This window comes from Solanum tuberosum, unplaced genomic scaffold, assembly GCF_000226075.1.
Source record: "Solanum tuberosum cultivar DM 1-3 516 R44 unplaced genomic scaffold, SolTub_3.0 scf00250, whole genome shotgun sequence".
Lineage (NCBI taxonomy): Eukaryota > Viridiplantae > Streptophyta > Magnoliopsida > Solanales > Solanaceae > Solanum > Solanum tuberosum.
The window spans coordinates 642106-666060 of record NW_006239183.1 but is presented as its reverse complement, the minus strand read 5'-3'; the positions used below and the strand labels follow the sequence as shown (position 1 = coordinate 666060).

The window sequence follows — 23955 nt, the reverse complement described above, 5'->3', positions numbered from 1 at the left end:
AGGTGGGTGGGTTGGGTGAGGATGGGATAAAAAAATTGAAGTTGAAAAATATTTTTTTAAAATAAGCTTTAAATTTACTTTTTCTTCAAATTTTTTTTTTGAATTTTTCAACAAAAAAGTTATAATTTAAAATTGGTGGAAAATTTTGGAAAATGTTTTCCTTCATACCAAACACACCCTTAAAGTAAAATTTCTGCGCATATAAATGAAAATACACACTAACAACATTAAATTTAGAATGGAAAAAAGTCCGGATTTACCCTTATATTTTGTGAAAATACCTGACTTTGTCCTCCTTTGGCTCATCAATATCTCAAATCATTTTTTGCCTCAAAACTGAACCAAACGATAACCCATAAGGACAAAGGTGGGGATATTTCATATTAATTAGTACTATCTAATTATTTAGATTAGAGCATAAACTTACCATATGACTACACTGGAATGGATACGGACTAATCGATTCTCTTAAAATTGAAGGGTGTTTAGCAAAGTTGACAATTTCAACTTGCAGAGCTCCATGGATTATGTAATTTCACTTCCTTTAGCCAAATATATACTGAAGAATTCAACTACTAAAATGATGTCAAATGAGAATAAATTGTCTTAGATAAACACACATCATCTTATACAAGCATAGTTCATGTTACACGCATTAGCTAATAGCTGTTAAACTGAAAGATGCACTTAAAACACCGCGATTTGCAGATGTAACCAGTCTGACCTTATTTCCACAGCTGCATCATCGTACATATTAGCAGACCTTGTCTCCTAGTTCACTTAGAAATGCCATAAACACTGCATACAGATGACTACACATTCGCTAACACTTGATCATTCATTGAGGAACCTTGTAGTTTCCACAATTTTCACTAAGCAGTCAGCACACGATGTGTTAAGCCAATCCCATATGACACTTAAATACTGTGTCTATACATATATAATTGGGAACTAAATTAGTTACATACGGGAGATCAATAAGGGGACAGCAACAGGAGTGTCCTCACCCATGACTGGCTGGAACAGATCCACCTCTCCGTACCGCTCTAGGACACGCATCCTGCAGTCCTCAGCAGCCATTAGTCCTGTTGAATATGCACCATGTACAGAACCTGGGTAATCCATACTCGTCGCCTCTCCAGCAAAAAATATGTTATCCACCGGTATCCTCAGCCTTTCATAGAACTCATGAGGCTTCCCTACTGCATCGTAGCTGTAGGATCCGAGTGAGTTTACATCTGTACCCCAATGAGAAACAAGATGTTGGATCTGCAGAAAGACCAGGAGGAAAAGATAGTGAGCTATGTGAATATCATTACATAATATGAAAGCAAGACACAGACAATATTTGCTTCCTAGAGTAGTTCTCTTTCTCCTGATCAGCTAACAGAATCTCAAGCTAACCAAATGTGATCTCTTGAAAAGGTTCAACCGATTTGCAGAAGTCAAGATTGGAAATAGCAGAAAACTCAAATATTTTTAGGAACAAACCATTTCAAGTGATCCTTACTAGGTTTCTGTGAAACAATAATCATATATATATATATATATATATATATCATACTAAAAAGTGATAGTTGAATGCAATGAAAGAAACTGAAGAGTTGAAACAGGAGACAATGGAGAGTGACTGTATCCACTAATCCCTAATGCTTAATTAATGGTGGAGAATTAATACATTTGGTTCATTCTCAAAAAGTAGTTCTCCTTTAAAGCCTCATCTCCTCTGTTTCAGTGAACATTCAATTTATAATTATCATTGTTATCATTCTTTTTCCCTTTAAACTTATATATTTATATATATATATTATGATTTCAATTTAAATGGATTCCTGCAATTGCTTATCTCTTCTGGCTCTCTTGAGCAACTAAGTTGTATTTCGTTGGGTAGTGTACACTCAAATATGTAAGATATCAATCAAATATGCTATAATGCTAATAGCTCATTAGTTTGCACTTGCATTTTTTTCCCTTCAATTTTGTGTAACCATCGCATACTTATTCTAATATTATCTGTATTATTTTAAAATATTTATATTGATTAGCATAGGGTACACGTGCAGCGCACTTGTCCAGAGATTAGAAATTAAAAAAAAGGGAAGTACAGAGGAATTGCATCATTACCGGAGTAGTCGCATTGGGAAGAATCCTCTGAAGTTGCTTAAAAGCAAAATTGGCAGCATCCTCATCTGATAGTTTCTCAATGTCACGGGCTAGCTGCCCCGCAGGCATATAAACTAGGACAGGATGGCCAGTGGCCTTGTGAAGATTCAAAAAGTAACTACATTCATATGAGCTCTGAGCAACTACCCCCAAGAACTCAACATTTGGCCAAAAAACCTTTTCAAAGTGCAGAATAATCTTGTTTTCAATCCCTACACCTAGTTCATTGATGGCAGCCTCCTTCCATTCAGGTAATCTGGGTTCAAACTTGATCCGGTTCGATTTTAAAACACCAAGAGGAACAGCAACAACGGCAGCATCAGCTACAAAAGTTCTCCCATCCTCAACAGTCACTTTCACTCCATTATAACGTCTTACTACTTGTGTAACCCTGAGAAAGGTTGCGGAAACAACAAATTAGTCATTCAAGACTGTTTTTTCCCTTTTCTTTTAGAGAGGAGGAGGTGCAGAAACAGAGATGTCAATAGGTAGGTTTCTCTTACCTGTGATCTATGCGAATGTCAAGCCCTTTTGCTAGTGTGTTGATGACAGGACGATACCCCCGAACCATAAGACCATGCCCACCAGGAAGCAATTCTTCCTGTATATCACAAAACTGAATGGGTAAGACTTACCTATAGTAATGTTTGCTGGGACAGGAGACTGAACAGGAATTTGTTTGACCTTTTCCTTTTATCTACTGATACAAGCATAAAAATACGGATATCTATAACACAAGTAAAAACATTTTTATCTTCCAGAACCTTTGACATCTTGCATTAAGTTACTTTTGACACAAACAAGTTACAAGATCTGAGCATATGCGGGGCAGGTTCATGTGGGGTGGGTCTATGCGGGGCGGGGCGGATTAAAAAATTTGCCTGTTAAGCTCAACCCACCCCGCACCTCCCCATTGTCATCTCTAAGTGTAGTATCTCTAAATTTAGGAAGACTCATTCAAATACATGGGTTTTGCATTTTAACCGATCAGCACGATACCAAGTAGGAAGATTCATTCAATAAATATACACAGGCATATATGTCAAACTTCTCATAACAACAGAAATACAAACTAGAACCTGGAGATACGAGAAAAGCTATTGGTCTTACAATGAAATGACTCTCACCTACTATCTGTACTCACAGACACATGTTGGATATAGGGGATCTAAGCAAAGGAAGAGATTGACAGTAAATTTAGAACGGTTAAATTATACGAGCATGTACTGACAAGTGACCACAATCGAGGTACAACGGAAGCCTTTTTTTCAAAATGAAGATACTTAGGTAGTAATGAATCTATTATCACAAGTTAATCTTAAGTAAATTGGTCCTTATTTGGTCAAAGCGATAATAGTCTTCTTACATAAGCTAATGTCAGACCAGGGTTTACCAGTTTGATGGTGCCATAACCAAAAGAGGTGTAGGGCATACAAGGTTGCATGTTGGGCATTACAGCATATCTGTATTGGGTAAAGATGTAACAATGGGTGCTAGGCTTTATACCAAGAAGGGTAACCCTCATACTTAATTTGTTCCTACTACTGAACAAAAAATTAAGATATTAAACAAGCAAATACAACACATTTTTTAGCTGAAATCTTGCGAAAACAGCAGAACTAACATTATGCATCAACATGGTAGACATTATTTTTGACAGTCAGTTACCAGAACCTGGAACTATTGTTGTTAACATTGGCTTTTTCTACCCTAATGATATTCATATCTTTGCCAACTATTATGCTCACTACTATCAAATCCAATTTCTATCCTATATCATCATCAAGGTGCTTCTTTCTTGATCCAATGATATCATTTCTAATGAGCTTTGCGAATATATGTCATAGATGATAGAATCCATATGCAAAAAAGGAAGAAATGTCACACTCTTTCTGAACAAAATGTTTTACTACATCAGATCATTTCTATATATTAACCTAGTTAACCACTGGTCTCTGCAAGTAATGCTCTGTTAGATATAAGAATCTTCTTTATCCTAGAAGGGGCAAAGAAATCTACCTGGTCCCAGTACTTGAGTGAGATGGAATCAGCATCTGCAGCAAACCAGCCTTCCATTCTGCAAAGGTACCACTGCAACACCTTATGAGCAATGCCATCGAGCCTGTAACAAAAAAAGTCACTTAGCGGAAGTGGTACTTTTCTTAATCTTTTTCAGTTAAGTTTAGGGCGAGGAGATCAGTATATCAATAAAACAATACTAAATGGTACCTTAAGTCGGGTCTCCTATCAAAAGCCATTGATATAGCGCGACCAATAGACATGTCTTCGCTGAATTCTTGTCTAATTCTATCAGTCTGCAACAAAAGTGAATCAGCTCTCATCAGAAAATATCCATAGCATCACACATTTTAAAGACATGTAACAAACATTCTTTTCCATGAAGAAGGAAATTATATTCAACAATTCAAAGATCAAAGAAATGAAGGTGCGGCGAGAGAGGGAAAGAAGGGAGAGAGAGAACATGCCTCTTTCAAAATGCTCTCAAATGTTTCGCCAACCTTAGTCACTAAGTCTTGGGGAACTTGATTACCATCCATGTCAAAAAGAGCATAACTGAAGAATTAAAGCCAGGTGAAATGAGTATGCGTTTCTTAACAAGGTCAGGGAAATAGTTATGCAATCAATAATATAACCAAACTTAGATGTATATTAGTACAAGTATTTGTGTGCGAATCAGCTGTACATTGAGAAAAACTGGCATGTGAGAGGTAAGAACTAAGAAGGGCTTGAAATACAAACCTCTCTAGATCATGGTCATACAACACAGAATTGTCACCACTTGTACGATAGAGAGGGAGTCCTAGTCTTCCAATGAGAGGTGCCAGAGGATTCTCTTTGCAGACACCATGCAACCTAAAACAATCAGCAAATAGCCAATTAATTTCCAAAGCAAGCAAAGAGGTTGAACTTAATTTCATTAATAAAAAGGAAAGTCTTGGTTGTAAAGCAAAAGCAAGAGTAGAAGTCATTACCAAGATGCACCCAAGTCAACAGGAAAACCAAACGAGTAGTCAGTGTGAACACGGCCTCCAATCCTATCTCGTGATTCCAAAACAACCACCTACAGAAAAATACTTATCTTAGTTAAAACATAAACATCACCACTTATGCCAACCAAGTGAAGACAAGCTTTTCTACATGCATACCTGAAATGATGCATCATAAAGCGCCCGAGCAGCTGCAAGGCCAGCAATTCCCCCACCAATCACAATGACAGATGGTGAAGCCTCGGCCCTCTGTCCAGCACTTGAGAAGCAAGGAGCTAGAAGACAAAACCAAAAAACTCAGTCAGAAAAGTTGCTAAAGTAACAGAGAAGACATCAAGAAACCTGTAATTAGGCAACCATACATATTTGAGGTCATTAAATAAACGGCAAATGACTCAAAAAGTGACAGAGGCATACAAGTCCTCCAAATAAAAGCTTACCATATTGTTTGCTGTTATACGATCTAAATATATTAATGTGCTTCTTAGGATAAACGACTAAAATTGCGTACCATGACTAACAATCACATTTAAAAGTGGGATTAGATAAATCTGACCATGATCAGATGCTCCGGGAATCGGGATTTAGATCACAAAGGGTCATTTTGTTAAAAGAACAAAATATAACTTGAAGGACACCAATGATCCTTCATAGTCCAGTAAAATCGAAACGGCAGCAGATCAAAGTTATTTATTCTTTCATTAGTCAACTCGTAGAGAACCAATATAGCAGACCGAAAATTGACGTCATATCCATTTGCCTAATTATAATTATCTAACTAAAGCAAAAGTTATCAAGATGTAAGCGAGATCAAAAGTAACCAATAAAAGATTTTTAGAGGGTCCCTTATACCTTTCGGTGGTCATTTTTTAGCATACTTAGTAGCCAAAAAGTGTTTGATTATAAAAAACAAAAGCAGCCCGCGTCACAATAACAGGTATACTAAAAAATATATTCTTTGCAACTTGAAAACTGCAAAAGGTTTTAGTATTTAATTTTATGTACAATAAATCTCTCCATCTTTCCATCCCAAACAAATTGAAATCGGCCATATGATTTATTACAATTCACAGACTAAAGCTTTAAACTTTTTTTTATAAAAATTTTAACGGGTTACGTAATCATAGTTCAGCATTTACAATTTCGTAATCATAGTTCATTTCCAACTCAAACAATACAAACTTAATTGAAATATTAAAACAAATCCCCCATAAAAACAAACAAATTAAGTTTTCTATACTAAAACCCTGCAGAATCTAAAATAACCACCCATACTAAAAAAAAAAAATCAGCTCAATTCAATTCAAAATACTAAAATAAAATAAAAATTCAAATTAAACGCCATAATCTAATCAATCACTCTAAAAAAACAACGGAATCAAGTAAAAAAATCATCGAGAAAACATTAATAAAAGATACGAACCTCTTTGGAGTTGACGATTACTCTTGTGTTGAGAATCCATGAGATAAATTGCGAGAGAAATGTGGATTTAATAAACTAAAAGTCAATAATCTCAATAATAATGTGAGTATAACAGAATTGCTGGCACAATTATTATTATTACTAGTGGAATTAGGTGAATAATGGAGAAGAAAGATCAAAAGACAAGTGAACAAGTGATTATTATTGGAATTTGAAGCGAACCCCAGCTTGACCAAACAGCAGCTCATGCGTATACAAATTTCTGATAAAAAAACCTCTGAAATCAAATTGGGGATGATCGGAGAGAGATTTTTTCTGATGAAAATTGGGGGAAAAGAGAAGATTCTAGAGAGAGAGAGAGGAGAGAGAAGCAAGTGTTTGGTTGGTGATTGTTAATGGAGTCCAAATTGGATTCTTCTTTGTACATTACGAAAAAGTGTGGTTTGGGATTTATTTATACACAAAAAAAACACATCTTTGCCATCTGTATTTTCCTTTTTTATTTTTTAAAAATGTATTATTTTGAATTTTTTATTCGATGTTAAGTTGAATTTTTTTATCAAAGATAAAACAATCTCATGAATCCATATTGGTTATTAGCTTGAATTTTGATACATAAACTATTTTATAGGTTTAGGTGAAAAAATGGAGATTTTACTAACATGTGATTCATTGGTGTTAATTAATATATGTATATTACTAATAAATGTAGCGTAACAAAATAAACTATTGTGTATGTGTTATATTATTAAGTACAATTTTTTTAATTAAAAAATCGTAAAAATTTTAAGATAAAAAAATATAGTTAGAGATATGTTCCTTTTTTTTCTTCTTATATTAGTTATTAGTTACTTATATATAAACATTAATTAATTATATATAGACGAAAAAAATGTATCAAAAATGATAAAACTAGTAGATTGAAAACCCATGTGATTGTTCATTGACTTGAACAAAACACTAGCTGTTGAAAATTAATCTCCAAATTATTTTTATAGTTTATTACACAAAATAACAATTATTTTTATAATTTCTTACACAAAATATCAGCTGTTGAAACTCATAAAAAATATAATGATTCATAAAGTAACATAATGTTTTGAATTTTTTTATTTTTTTAAAGTTAAATAAAGAATAAAGAGATAGAGAGAGATATGAACTTTTAATCTCTACACTATTGAATACTATTATTAAAAGGTTTAGTGTCCGTTTAAATAAAGTATCACTTTTAAGTTAAAAATAAAAAGTCAAACTTAAATGATTTTTAAGTCAAAAAAATAAAAAACAGGGGAGACCTTCTTTTGATTTTGACTTATTTTTAAGTCATTTAAAATTTATTTTAAGTTATTTTTTACTTATTTTAAGTTATTTTTTTATATTTGTCAAACAGATAGTCAAAACTGACTTAAATGTAGGTTTGACTAATTTTTAAGTCAATCCAAACACCCTTTTAAATTGATAAATATATATTTTATACTAATTGATTTTTTTCGTTCTTAACAAAATTTTACCACTCTCGTGAGTCGTGGATATCAAATACTCACCATTTTTATTAAATGAATTTGTTCTAAAATATTTGGAGATTAAGACAAGAAATATAAGAGTAATTATTATTATTTTCAAATGGAAGATAAATGCAGTAGTTATAGATTGTAGAAAATATTTAAAAGATACTCCTGCGATCCATTTTACTAGTTAGATTTTTCTTCTAGACATTCTTTCAAAAAATAATTTAGTTAAATTATTTTTATTTATTCTTTGAGTTTAATTTAAACTTTTTTTTCATCATATTTGTGGCTCCCCCTAATTGAATAAAATAAAGGTAAAAGTGAGATTTTTACTTTTTTTACAAGTAACAATATGGTAGAATTATATGTGATGGTAATCGAACATACGAATTTGTCAAAATAAATATATATGATAGAATTTTTCTTGTATTCTCCCATTACCAGTTTGCAAAAAGAGATAAATTCACATATATCAGTTCTAGAATATTTTTTCTATATAGTTTGGTAAAATTAATTTTTCTAGTGTATGTTTGAGTAGAGAGTTTTTTTTTCTTCTTTTTTGCATAAAACAAAATCATGTCTTTGAAAATTGTTCAAAAATAATTTAATCAATTAAAAACAAAAAAGATATTTACTAAAAAAGTATATTTCAATATACCAAACACGTTTAAAAAATGGCGAAGAAAATGATTAATAAGTTTTGTAAAGGATGCATTGGACCTACAAAGTGTTGCTTTATTGAATGATTTCCCCCCCTTTTTCCACCACATGTTATTCAAAAGATAATATATTTCTTTTTTTTATTAAAAAAAATGATCAAACAAAAATAGGGGTATTTTACAAAATTTAGAAAGAGATGTACATTGTAGACCTCTTTATAACAATATTTTTAGACTTATATATAGAAATCTATGATATTAGTAATGCAAAAGAATTTGATGCATGCATCAGCATGGTTACATACCCAATTGTTCCTTAAAAAAAAAATTCATATATATATTTAGAAAAAAAGATATTTTTGATTTATTAAGTAATAATAAAGACATTTTTGAACCAAAATATTAATGATAAGAACATTTTTAGACTAAACTATAAATGAAGAATTGTTTTTAATTATTTCATTTAATTTAAGAATATTTTTCACCCTTTCTATTAAAAAAAAATATTGATAGTCCGTCAATTTTTTGGTCGGTTTTTCCCGACTTTAAATAGTGATATTTGCAGTTTTGTGACTTTGACGAGCAACAAATAATAAGATATTTGCTAAGATTAAGCTAAATAATAGAGTTATTTTTTTTGGACTTAACTCAAATAATTAGTTGGAAGAAGATATACCTATCCAATTTGAAATATTGTTTTTTATGACTTTGAAAAAAGTAAACTCTATGTCTTTTTATATGCTAAGTTGCTAACAATTCATAATAATACGCATTTGTTTTCTATAATAATAAGTTATCATAATAGTTGAATTAGCATTTGATAATAAAATTGGATGGTATATAAATGTGCAATAAAATTGGATGTAATGAAATTAGGTATGATGAAATTGTAAGACTTGATCAATTGGGGATTGATTCATGATATAAATACTATTTGGTTTGCAACAAATTTTAAATATATGAAAAAGAAATTAATCATTTTATTCTTTCATTGATTGTTCTCTCTTTTTTTCTCCGTGAGATTTTTTCGTGATTCGAGGGTCAGGTCATAATGACGTATTTCTCGAACCAAGATGATATGAACCTCCTTGAGATTTATTTCATATCCATTAATCTTTGTGAATATTCCATGAATTTGTGGAATATTCGAGATGCATTCTTTAAGAGAATATAATATCTTTTATGTAGACAAAACTAAGGTTTATGATAGAATACATCATATAGAATTCTGACTAAAATTAAACATATTTTGTAGAGTCATATAAAATTTTAATGTCTACATGAATTATTGATTGATGATTATGGGTCAAATTCATAAATTATTGATCCTTATTTATGAATTGTGTCTGTACATTGTTGGAGAATTATTGTCTTGATAATAAGCTTTAATTATACCTAAATAGTTGGCAATCTTACCATAACTAACAATCTATCCCATAGATTGTTTTTATATGAATTTGCATGTTTCTAAATAAAAATTGCTAGAATAAGTTTACCAAATGAGTGGGCGTTTTGGTGGATTGGTGGAAGAAATTTCTAAAAAGCTCTAATCCATCAGTGGCCTCCTAAAGTTGACATGATGTTTCACTTAGATACCTTAACTAGGCGATATTCATTTTAGACATTTTATGTAGAATCTTGTTATGTCATTTTGACACCTTTTTTAATATCAGCAAAAATATATAATGTGTGTTACACTCGAATGACATGTAAAGTGACGAATTAAACGAGGACATTTGTCATTTGTATCAAAAGTAATTATTAAATAATTAATTGTGTATAAAAATAAAAACTGACCAATGAATTAATGACACATAATATTTTTTCCAAATAATTACAATTTTTTTTTTTAAAAAAAACAAATAAAAGAACCCAGCCCCCGGTCATCTTCCCCCCCCTCCCCCCTCCCCCGACGATCGTCTTCTCCAAAGCGCTCAAAAATACCCTACTGTGCACCATTTGAAATTTACATTTCCAAAAATAAAAACTTTCCCATCCCTTTTGCAGAAATTACCCCCACCCCACATCTGCACATCATTGCTAGTTTGAAGAATTTTTTAGCTTAGTTTAAAGAAATTAATATTAAATTATTCCAAGAAGAATTTCATGAATGGGTTTATTCTTAAATTTTAAAAAACATGTTCTGTCATTTTTGTTGAAACCTTCATCTATAATGGATGAAATTTAACTTGGACAAAATGATGGATAAAAATGGGGAAGAAGAAGAAAAATATAATTAAAAATTAACTTAAAAAGTCATTTCATGCGCTGGTCAGTGAGTGTATCCACTCATTATGACATGTAAGTAAAAAGTGTCAAAATGACACAGCGAGACACTATATGAGATTTCTAAAATGAGCATTGTTCAATTAAGATGTCTAAGTAAAATATTGTACCAAATTTAGGAGGCCACCGATAAATTAAGCCTTTCTAAAATGCAAGTTGGTACAAGTTTTGACACATGACAATGCTGACATACCAAATGTTTAATTTATTATATATTTGAAGTTATAAAAATTTTCATCTAATGTACCTGACATTGAATTTGTAAACATATTTGCTTTGAGATTTCAAATAACGATCCAAGTATATGTCTAACCTGTTTTTAAAAAGGGAAAAAGGGTCAAAAATATCTTTAAACTATGTGAAATGAAAAAAAAAATCTTCGCTTATAGTTTGACTCAAAAATGTCGTTGTCGTCAATACTTTGGGTCAAAAATATCCTTGCAATCAATACTTTGGTTCAAAAACTCCCCTATAGTCACTAAATTGGTAGAAAATGTCCTTTTTCGAATAATTTCTTTTTCTTTTTAAATACATCTTCTTCCTAATTAAAATATTATTAAAGACTCTTATTCTTGATTTCTTTCTTTTAAAAACACTTTAACAAATAAAAATGTAGGAAATAATTTGTTTCTTCTTAATCTCATTTTATCAATTAAAATAGAATAACTTCATGTACCCTTTCGACGATAATATATATCTCATAGTATATTCATCATTAATTTTTATTTATATAACAATAAAAAATAATTAGAATAAAATAAGATTTTTTTTGAATTGAAGTACGATAAACATTTTCTCATTTAAAAAAATATTATTAGAAAAAAAATGTGTTAAAAGGAAAATAAATAATATATTTATTTGGAAAATGAGTATTTTGACCCCTTAAATAACAATAAGAGTATTTTTTGACCAAAATATTAAAGACAAAGACATTTTTGGGCCAAATCATGAAGAGAAGACATTTTTATTCATTTCACATAATTTAAGAACATTTTTTTTTATGCTTTTCCCTTTTAAAAATGCTTTAGAAAAACTTTGACAAACCATTATAGCTAATATAAAAAGTAAATTTGGTAGGCTTGTATATCAAGTCGTTTTCTGACAAAAGATAATTGCTTAGATAATAAGCATTTTTCATCTCAAATCCTAAAATAATGAGTTAACGTTACAAAAAAAAAAAAAAAGAAGATAAAAACTCCTAGACAATATACATATTTTGTATATCGTAAATATAAGGGTAGCTTAATTTTTTGCTTACACATATATATTTTATATATGCCTATTCTACTTGTGGTCACATTTATATCTAGAAAATGCAAATATTTTCATTGTACTCGATTTTACAAATTACATGTTAGTGTAATACACCCAATTACATCAATTACCAATTTCATTGTGTCCTTCCAAACAAGCCTGTAAAGTATAAAATATGCATAGAATAAACTTGCTTAGGTACAATAATTTACAAATTACATTAAAAAATTATTGATAATTAAAAAAAATCGATCCCAAATCTCTTATGTGAAAAATTACTCATCCAACCAACTCAGTAAACCACTATAGATGTTGGAATAGTTAATACTAATATCTAATTCTAGGGACCGACCATGTGCAAGTGATTGAGATTTTTTTTTGGTATTCTATTCAATATTCAGTATCCACATTGGAGTCCAACTAAATTCGAATTCATACCGAAAAGTTTTACATCGAAGGTAAAAAGCTCTTTAACAAAAATGACTATGTACTCCGAGTACTCAAATTCAAAACATCTAATTAAGGATAAAAAAATGCTTACCGCTCCACTGCAATTGACAAAGAATTGAAACTTAAATAAACGTGCGAACTTCTTTCTATTAAAAAAGGGGAAAATAATAATAATACTCCCTTTGTCCCTAATTACTTGTCCATTTTTGAATTGAAACACCTATTAAGAAAACAATAATTGACATAGTGAGTTTACCATTTTACCCCTATTAATTATGAAGTGGATGAATTAAAAACTTAAGATTTTCAAAAAGTTATATATTTTTCAAAGCAATTAATTAAGTGTATAATAGGTAAAAAATATTTGTCATTTCTTCATAGTAATTAGGGATAACTAAAAAGGGAAAATTAAACAAGTAACTGGGGACATAGAGAGTAGTCGAAAAAAGATAACAAATAGCAGATTGACATCTGTTACCTCATGTCCTTTTCCATTTTAATTTAATGCAGCATGTGAATTGATATTTCACTAATAAAAATATCTCAGTAAATGCCCACGCGGTTTAATTCTTGCCACACAATTATTATTTCTTGTCACGATCCAAAAATGGACGTGATGACACTCGTCTTATCCCACCAAAACAAGTCAACCTAATACTCACCCATTACAATAAAATGCGGAAATTTCATAATTAACTCAAAAATACCCCCAAAATCTTGTTGTCACGTGTACAAGCCTCTAAAGCATTACAATAGATTTGAAAGAAAACGTAAGTCTCAAATGCTGTTGTCTCTAAAATAGAATAATATCATAAATAGGAGTAAAAACGTCCACTGAGATGACAAACAACTACCTCACAAATCTCCAAGAAGCCTCGGAAAATAAGAGAATGGAAAGTATTACGAAATTCAGGCTCGTAACCTATAAAAAATTGTAGAAGCAAGGGGTGAGTACCAAATCACACGGTACTCAGCAAGTACACCTCTAAACACAAGCTAAGGGAATAGAATACGGGTACTCCTTACACCCCAATCAAATCTCCACAACTACAACCTGCATAAAACTAGTTCAACGTAGCAGTTCACAGTTTACATAGCACCCAGCTCAACAACAATCACTTTAACAAATTACATATCCTCAACAACAAACTCAATATTCATCAATCACAACTTTCACAGAAAGGCACTAACAAATATCAACAACACACAAGATCAAATTCATCAAATAGAGGTAATCAAACATCAAGTACTTTCTAACCACCAATAAAACACATAATCATCAAGAATGAAGGATGTCATGAGATGCAATGCAATATGACACAATGAAATGATATGCCTCAGAATATCAATTACTCTCTCAACAGTATATACATGATACTTCTCGAAAATACATCGAGAATTCATGACCCATGGGGGACTCGTGAGGTCCATATATTGACACAGACGATCTCCATGTGTTTGTGCGGACGATCTCAACGCACTATCATAAATCAAACAAATTTCGTACGGACGATCTCCACGTGCCTAAATTATAATCTTAACATCTCACCATCCCCAGCACGGACGATCTCCACGTGCCCAACTTATACTCAATCTCATGTCAATGCATGTGCACTATATAATTTCAAATAAAGGGGATGATGATCTCAATCAAATATCAATATGATATGTAATCACCTCAGCTATCACAAGTATACGAGTTCAATAAAGAACACAATCACACATAAACAATTAATCACATTGCCTTTTATTACCCCTTTTTCATCATTAGAATTAATCAATTTGGACAAGTCAATCCATCACCAAGTCTCAGTATCCCCAAACACATATTACAAGGAAATACACGAATTCCATATACTTAACAAAGGTTTAGAAATCCACTTGCCTCAAATAGTTGAACAATGACTCCAGAACTTGAGCCATCCTCTTTCGGTTGACTTACCAAATCATTACAATCTATTTAAATAAATAACCACAATAAGATTTTGGAACTAACAATACCTATGTTACCCGGCCCAAAAACTCACCCAAATTTATAATTAAGTTCTTAATCTTGATGCCAATTAACATGTCAACTATTATATTTCCCAAGTTTCAAGTCTAGCGTTAAGTTTCAATTTCTCCAATATCATAAATCCAATTATTTAGTTGCATAAACCAATTTACCAAAACTTAAATCACCGTGTAATGACTATAAGAAAATACAAAATCTAAACCAAATTCGTCATCTGTAACATGGAGCACGAAAAGAATCACAAACCTTACTACTAAGAACTCAACACCAACAGCAGGTTGGAATCCAAAATTACTAGCAATTCATCATTTTTCCCCCAATGATTAAGCCATCATTACCTTAATTAGTGACCTTAAAAATCAACCTCCACCACTACAATTTGTCCCATAAACTTTTAAACTCAAAATTGCATTAAATTTCAACTTTCATTCCTTTTCACCAATAATATACAACTAATAATGGAACAAAGCCTAAGTTGGAAAACAAATATTTCTCAATTTATAAAAATAAACCTAAAAATTGAAAACCTTAACAATGGAACTACACAGAAAGCAATTTTGCAAGTCTTACTTTGCCAATGATAAATTTTTCCTAACTGACAATTATTTCACCACCAACTTGTCAACAAAAAACCTTAAGGACCCATGTGGTGTTAACAACTAACAACATCAAATTGAAATATTCAATTTTTGCTTCTACACCCATCTATAAAATCTCTATACTCCGAGTAACACATACCATACAATATTATTAAAGAATAACCATCTAATGCACAACATGTATAAAACAAAATTGGAACTTAATAAGTTTTACCTGCAGTACTTTTCCGCCAATTCTCGTCGACGGCGCTAAACCTTGCAAGCGGTTTGAGGTATGACCAACTAATATTAACCCTCTTCCTTTTAATTATTATTATTTTTACATGGGTCAAGTGATATAGGTTAATAATTAAATTATGAATTTGGCCCATTAAACAATTAAAGTAAATTATTTAAGATTACTCATAAATTAATAACTATAGTTAAATGAATAGTTTAAAATTCTCAAACCAACTTCACCGACTGATTAGAAATAATTCAGGGCAACTATCGGGAGGGATAAAGCGGTAATTTTATGGAATTTCTAAAAAAAATATTTTTCGGGTCATTACAATTCCACGTGTGCACTTTTCATCTCTCTACTTATTTAGGGGATGTGTGATGTTTTCTCTGTCCTAATTTACGTAACACGTTTTAATATATTTTTAAATATTTTGAGTTATTAGTTATTATAATTTATTATAATATATAATTTTTTAATATATATTTTATTAAAATACTTAAAAATTTCATACTCAAATTAATTATCAAATTTTATAGTTGTGGCTCTTAAAATTAGAATCATGCTACATAAATGGAGAGAAAAGAAGTATAAAAATAGATTTTGAAAAGAGTATTAAATTTTGTGTTTGCATATGCGTTTGAATAAAAAAAAATAGGAACTAATAATTTTTTACTTGAAAAAGGATTTCCAAATTTGTGTTTGCACATGCGTTTAAATTCACTTGAAAAATAAACTCGAAACTCGTCTTCTTATTTTTTTAAAGAAAAATCATATAACTAAATACTATTTTAAATTTTTGGTTGAAAAAAGAAAAAAGAAATATGTCCAAACGAGAGTATATTTTCATAATACCATTTACCATGATTTTGTATTTTTATTGCTCAACTCAATAATAAGTTGACGTGAGTGATGGTAGGTAGTTTTTTAAGCAATATAAAAGTCGGTCATAAAATTGACAATTTTTTATTCACGTGTTTTATTCTCATGCTCCGGTCATAAAATTGACAATTTTTTATTCACGTATTTTATTCTCATGCTCTCTTCGTCTCATTTTGTATGATACAGTTTGACTGTAAAATTTAAAAAATATGATTTTTCTTGTAATGTTTTCGAAATTAATATTTTTAAAATAAATAAATATTTGATAAAAGAATGCATTTTTATGAATTTTTTGTCAAATAAACGAGGCCCAACATAAGTAAAAATATTGATAATATTATTAAACATTTATTAAATAATGAAATGTATAATTTTTTTAAACTAGCTAAAAGAAAACGTATCATATAAATAAAAATAGAAAAAATGTTATATTGTCTTGCTTTCTGTAAGTTTAATAAATACTTCAACTTGTGCTCATTTATTATTTTGATATGTGGAAAAACTTATTTTTGGAAATTATATAGGCCTACTAAATTTCCAAAAATAAGTTTCTTCCAAATAAATATATATTTAGAAGTAACTACTTCTTCACCAACGGTGAAAAAGAAGCTTTGATCTCCCATGAAGATCAAGAAAAGGATAGACAAGCATGCACAATAGACAAATATTCAGGCTATTTATTGAGCAGATGCAATACCAAATAAATGTCACAATCTAAATTATTGAATTATGTGAATATATATCTAGTACTTGATTTTAATTCAATAGGCAGATTCTTATCGTCTATTCATATTTTATAATTTATAAAAAATTATAAGAAAATACATTTGAGATAAGCATAATAAATCAAAACGTAAAAAAATTTCATTCTTATTCACAAATTCTTTTTGACATCTAAAAAAAAAACTAGTCTAGACAATTACAAAAGCTTCTATGCTGAATACGAACAGAAAATAATAATAAAAAAAACAACTTTCACTCAAAGAAAGAGTAGGTAGAATAAACAAATAACACGAATTATGAAAACAACATCAAAATATAGTAGAGTGTGTATGTTCCCTTTTCTAGTATAATCTCGATAAATCACAAGTTAGTTTTTTATCTGTATATACATGCTAGAAAATCTTTAATCTTGCTCATCTAGTCACAACCCACGGAGAAACCCTTGAAACTAGTTTTTGGGTGGCAGCTTGTTGGGTTACGAAGGTGATTAGAGCGTCATGCGGAAGCTTACAATTGTAAATTATATGCTGATAAATTAGACGACAAATAAAAGCATACTAAAGATATATTATTAATATGATTTGGTCAAACGACCTTCATATTGATAACTAATATTAAAAAAAATATAAATATGTTTAGGAGAAAATCTCCCCATATACAAGACTCTTAAATGATTACATTGTGGATTCTCTTGTTTTTTTTTATATGAGAAGAGGGTATTCAATTTATAGAGTTCCAAACTTTTCTTCTAAGGAAAGAATAAAACCAAATATGGAAGAAAAATATATTTCCTTTCATGAAAAGTAAAAACATTTATGGTAATGTTTTGTCTTTTCTTTTAGGAAAAAATAAACTTCAAATAAGGTAAGAAAATCAGGGCAAAACCCTAACACATTTATATCTTTTTTTGCAAATTCAAGAGTTGTCATCATTGTCTTCGTATATTACTAGCTATTTGTTCACTGATTTGATTGGTGTGGAAAAAGAAAAAATTGTACCGAATAAAACAACGTCCTTTCATATTTATATTTTAGGGATTACGTTGAAACAATATTTTACTATGACATCATATTTTATATAATAGACAAAAAAAGAGATCGGGTTATTCTCATGAATAATTAATAAATTTAGCTTCGAAGATTTTTTTTTTTGTTTTTAGTTTCCCATCCGGTGTCCGATACCCACATTGGAGCCTGATTAAATTCGGATTCACGCCAGAAAGTACCACATTGAGGGGTAAAATGCTCCCTAACAAAGGTGACTCCGTACCCAAGGGGACTCGAACCCGAGATCTCTTGGTTAAGGATGGAGGAGTACTTACCACTCCACCACAACCCTTGTTGGTAGCTTCGAAGAATTAAATTAAAGCTTCCAGAGTTTAATTTATATCAAATTTTCACTTAATTATATTCCGATATGATTTGCAAGACTTTTTATAGAGACATATCCAAGAAAAGATAATTATGGCTTTAAATACTTCGACCAAATATATAGTAAACTAGTTGGCAAACTATAATATTTATAACTTTCCCTATAAAAAAAAATATGGGTCCTTAGGATGGCCTAGTCTTAGATCAAGGATAAGATAACGTTTCATATGGTATCAAACTTTTATTTGGCTGAGAATTAAGATAGAATGTAATAGCAGTTAATTATGCGTTTTATCTCTCATATATGATAATTATTAATTTTTGTCTTTTAAATAAGTTGGCTTTAATTTTTGTCCTTAGTAATTAAACTTAAGCCTAGTGAATAACGGGGCATATGTTTTTTAAGCTCATGAAACCTGATTTGTGAAATATTATAATACAAAAATATAAACTTATGTTCCATAAAAAATATTTATTTTGAGAAACAAAAATCATAGACTAGGATATCCAGGTAATAGTGTTGAGTAGTCAGACTTTTAAAACCTTGATAATTTTGATGGATTATTACCTTGATATTTGGTAAAGATACGGTTCATCTCATGCATGGACATAAAACTTTGTTCGTTTTATATCATTTAAAGAAAATAATATACTCCATTTGATTTGACCTATGGACAAATATGCAAAAGTATAAGTTTCATGCTTGTTTGAATAATATCAATGAGATTTTTTTATATCATGCTAAGAATAACTGAAATTTTCATAAGAAGACGACATTTCTTTGATGAGAAATAAAAAAGAAATATCGAAAATTTGAGTGTTGAAATTGAAATAACTACTTTCGAAGTAACAAAAAGAAAAACAACGATTTGAATGAGATGGTAGGAGAGTCACAATCAAGAAGAGGATTCCTCTATTCTCTCATTATGTGTTTGTAATTTTTTCGAAAATATCGATATAGCTTATCGGAATCAATCGAAAAAGACACGTTATTACATTATTTAAGACTTGACGTAATGTCATCTCTTTTACACCATTTAGCTATTATTGAACAAATGGAATTGATTTCTGGTGAGCCATAATTGAACAAATAGAGCATCATTTACATCACTCAAATATCATATACTAGCAATTGCTTCCCCCCCCCCTAATACAAAAGAGATTTCCCCCCCCCCCCCCCCCCCCCCATTTCTGTTTGGGCCTAATTGTTTTCTCACTCAGCCCAATAGTTTTTTATACACGTCGAAGCCCAAGAAGATTGTCAATAATATCTTACATATAATCTAGAATAAACTACTTTATGAGACAAACATCACTATCCTATATATTAATTTTACCTTTACTTTCAAACAATTACATATATTACCACTTTTAATATTTTATATAATATATTATTTAAGATATAATTAGATACCCACGTCCCTTAAAATGATTGATTAATTATCTATCCATTTAAATTTCACAATTAACATTTTAATAACAATTAAATATTTTTCTCCCTCATCAACTTCCTCCAATCTCCAACCTTATCAGTATCTCTACCTCCACTAATTAACGAGTAGCCAACCATTTTACTCCTAACAGTCAAGTATAGTTCATATGTATTATTGTAAAAAGAAGATGATGGCTTTAATGACAATTTAATTTATGTTATAGTTGTTTGTTTGTATTTTTTTCCTACCATATTATAGTGATGGTTTCTCCCTAACAGTTCCATTCTCCAATTGACTCAAATTTCATCTCCGACACTTGAGGAACTTCTTCAAATCTTCATTAGCCGGAGGGACGAAAAAGTGGAATTTTCGGTGGATCTGACGGAGGTCCGTCGAATCTAAGCACAACTAGCAACATATGATACGATAGATACTCTACAATCGTTTGCACAACGAGCAACATATGATACAACAAATACTCTACATCTATGAGAAAAAATTTCAGATGCTAAAAAAAGGAAGATTTTTTTGAAATTTTTTACTTTTTTTTTAGATTAATGATATGACAGATACTTTGTAATCGTGATTTGTTCCTAAATTCATGCGTTTCAATTACATTCCATATTTAGATACACATAATTATATGTATATGCTCATTCTTTTTGTATATTCCATATTTAGATACACATAATTAGATGTATACGCTTACTATGTATTCGAGATACATATTTTTTTATATAACATATGAAATTGATACTTGATATATCAAATTATACTAGATACATTAAATTAATACTTGATACATGAAATGAATATTAGATCATATAAATAGATACATGAAATTAATATTAGATAAAAAAATAGATACATGAAATTAATAGTAGATACATATAACAAATATACGAAATTAATACTAGATACTTCTATGATATATATGAATTTACTTATGTGACTAACTCATGTATCTAAGTGTTTAGTTTGTTGGTGGATACATCATATATTGATAATAAATACATCAAATTAATGAATTGATTATTTTAAGTGTAATAAAATGAAATTAATCAAATTACATTACCAAAATATACATGTTTGTCTTTTATTAATAATATTAATGAATTTATTATTTCAAAGAATAATTAAATGAAATTAATTAAACATAGATGCATTCCTTGATTTCCGCCTTATATTAAGAAAATTTATTAATTTAAATTTGTTGAATTAATTGTCCATATATTTTGAAAATCCCCAATTACTATAATTATAAAGAAATTAGTTACAACCAATTAATTTAAACAAATAAAATATGGATCTCGATTTTAAAATTCGACAGATACATGTTTCTCGTGGATTCAAACGCATGTATCCTAAGCACGAAATATAGAGGGGAAGTAATATTTGAAACTATCAGGAATCTTAGTAATTAGGACCTAAACTAGTGGGATTTATGTAGTTTGCCCTATAAGCTACGGACAAATTATGCAAAGTGGCTATTCGGCCTTTTGCTTTACCAAATAATTGACCCAATTTAGAAAAGGAAAAAAGATAACTTGTACCCCAAAAGGGAAACTATTTACAAGCGGCTACCTTCTTATATTCATACACCCTATTTTTAACTACTATTTTGAATTTACTGCTTGATACCATTCAAGTATATATATACTCTGCTGGTGTCAAAGAGGATGAAACAATGCTTTAGAGAAAACACTACTTAGTTACCATTGATACTATCAAAGACAGTGTTTTAGTAAAAAGACAGATCAATTACTGCTTGATACTATAAGAGCATATACATACCATCGAAGTGTATATATATAAATAGTTTTGATTGTGGGTCCAATCAGGGTAAATATATTGGGTTGGGTCCAATTTGGATAAATACTTGGAAAAATTACCTAAATACACAACTTATTCTATCATATTCTCTAAAATTTTACTACCATTTGAATTTTTTTACAAAAATCCATACTCTCTCATATTCTCGAATACATCACTTTGCATGATGTATCGATCATATACATTATTTTACGCGATATATCGGGATGTGAATACATCATTTTACACGATGTATCAATTGAATACATCACTTTATGCGATGTATCGAGCCGTTGAGTGATGTACATGAGAATTGACATTTCACTAATTAAAAAATCTCAGTAAATGCTCACACGGTTTAATTGTTACCACACATTTACTATTCCACGTGTGAACTTTTCATCTCTCCCCTTATTTAGGATTTATACAAATACATACAATTCTTCATTGCAAATTTCATTAAAGTGTAGCCACGATTCATAATTATATGAAATTATAGCTGTATTAAATAATACACTAGTAATATTTGTCAATTGACATAATTTACATATATCTCTATACAAAAATAGGACCCTAATCATATTCCATCAAAGGTGGTGACATCATCAACAACGCTCAATTTGGGTTGTTCACATTTTCCCACCCCCAAAACTCGACTTCTTCTTCTTCTTCTCTACTTCACTCTAATCCGTCTAAAAACTTAGATTCGATGAACTTGAATGAAGTTCTGAAGAATAATATGGACATATAGTGCATATCATTGTATATGATGTATATGTTATGTATATATTATTGATACACGTGATATACATTTGACATATCTATGAAATAATGTAGTCATTCCAACGTCATTAGACTACTAACAAAAACCAACATAATCATCACTCATTTTATATATTGTATGTCATTATATGCCTAATATATAAACCTGATATTTAAACTTTTGTGAGGCGGGTTATGAGATTTTTCGAGTTTAAATAAAAAAAATCGTAAAAATACAATTAAAATTTTATTGCTCAACTAATACATAGTTATATTACGTTCAATTACATACAATTGAAATCTTCTTCGTATATTAGTTTTTAATTCTGTTTTATAAGTGACTAGAATTTTGCTAAATCTCCTACGTTCCATTCGCTTAGGGACCAAATCTGTGAAATTGGTTTAATTGAAGGTCATATATGCCCAGTCAAATTACACGGGGACTTAAATTAGACTTAAGTAATAATTTAAGGACTAAAGTCATTAAGTTCCTTCAATATTTGATATACCTACTACAGTCTAACCTTGTTATAACAGTATTTTACTATGCCAATTTGATTTTCTCTAGAATTGATTTTTCATGTTATATTATACTTTTTCTAAAACAACATTCTACCAATAACACTAGTGACGTGTACTATAATGTTACATTATTTGTAAAGTTACCCCTCTATAATAGTCATATTCAAATATTGTGTTATAATATTTTATTAAAAATATATTATGTATAAAAATAAAATATTAAAATATATATGATAATCATCATTAATGTTATGCTCTTACCCTTTTGCCCGTAATAGTAACAAGAAAAAAAAACAGTTGATTAAACGTTAAAACCATATGCTTCACAAACAGTTAATTCTTTCTCTAATCTCTAATTAATTAATGATCACAGTATCGTGGTCCCCATAGTTCTTCATGTTACACACTTTGTAAATTTCACATGACTATTAATAATAACAGATTTTTTGAAATTCAATTATTTCAATTACAAATGAAATTTGGGTATATATGTTACACATTTTGTAAATTTCCCATGGCCCTTAATAATTATTACCCAGTACGCATAAAAATTGGTATGTTACACATTTTGTAAATTTCACGTGGCACTAAATAACTATAGGAAAAAAATTATTATTTTTATGATAGAAAAATTTGATGATTCCAATTAGGAGTGAGCATGGTATGGTATATACTAAATTATCATATTCTATCGAAATTTTTGATATCGTAATTTTGGTTTTATGGTATTTGATATGGTATATGGTTTATATTTTTATTTTTTTTGGTATTTGGTACAATATTTGGTAATTAGAAATAACATATCGAATACCATCCCCAAGTATATGTGTGTATATATATATATATATATTTTATTATTATTTTTTT

General features: G+C 29.9%; 1 protein-coding gene across 1 annotated transcript; it reads right to left on the bottom strand.

The window, feature by feature from the left end:
• Nucleotides 1-581: 581 nt before the first annotated feature.
• Nucleotides 582-7030, bottom strand: LOC102605222 (probable polyamine oxidase 2). The gene is made up of 10 exons (XM_006357827.2): nucleotides 6595-7030; nucleotides 5331-5446; nucleotides 5157-5245; nucleotides 4924-5037; nucleotides 4650-4737; nucleotides 4393-4478; nucleotides 4183-4285; nucleotides 2667-2764; nucleotides 2125-2554; nucleotides 582-1269 (listed from the first exon to the last, which is right to left on the bottom strand). Exons 1-10 carry the CDS (start codon nucleotides 6632-6634, stop codon nucleotides 961-963), a joined length of 1473 nt encoding a protein of 490 aa, XP_006357889.1. The 5' UTR covers nucleotides 6635-7030; the 3' UTR covers nucleotides 582-960.
• Nucleotides 7031-23955: the final 16925 nt, after the last annotated feature.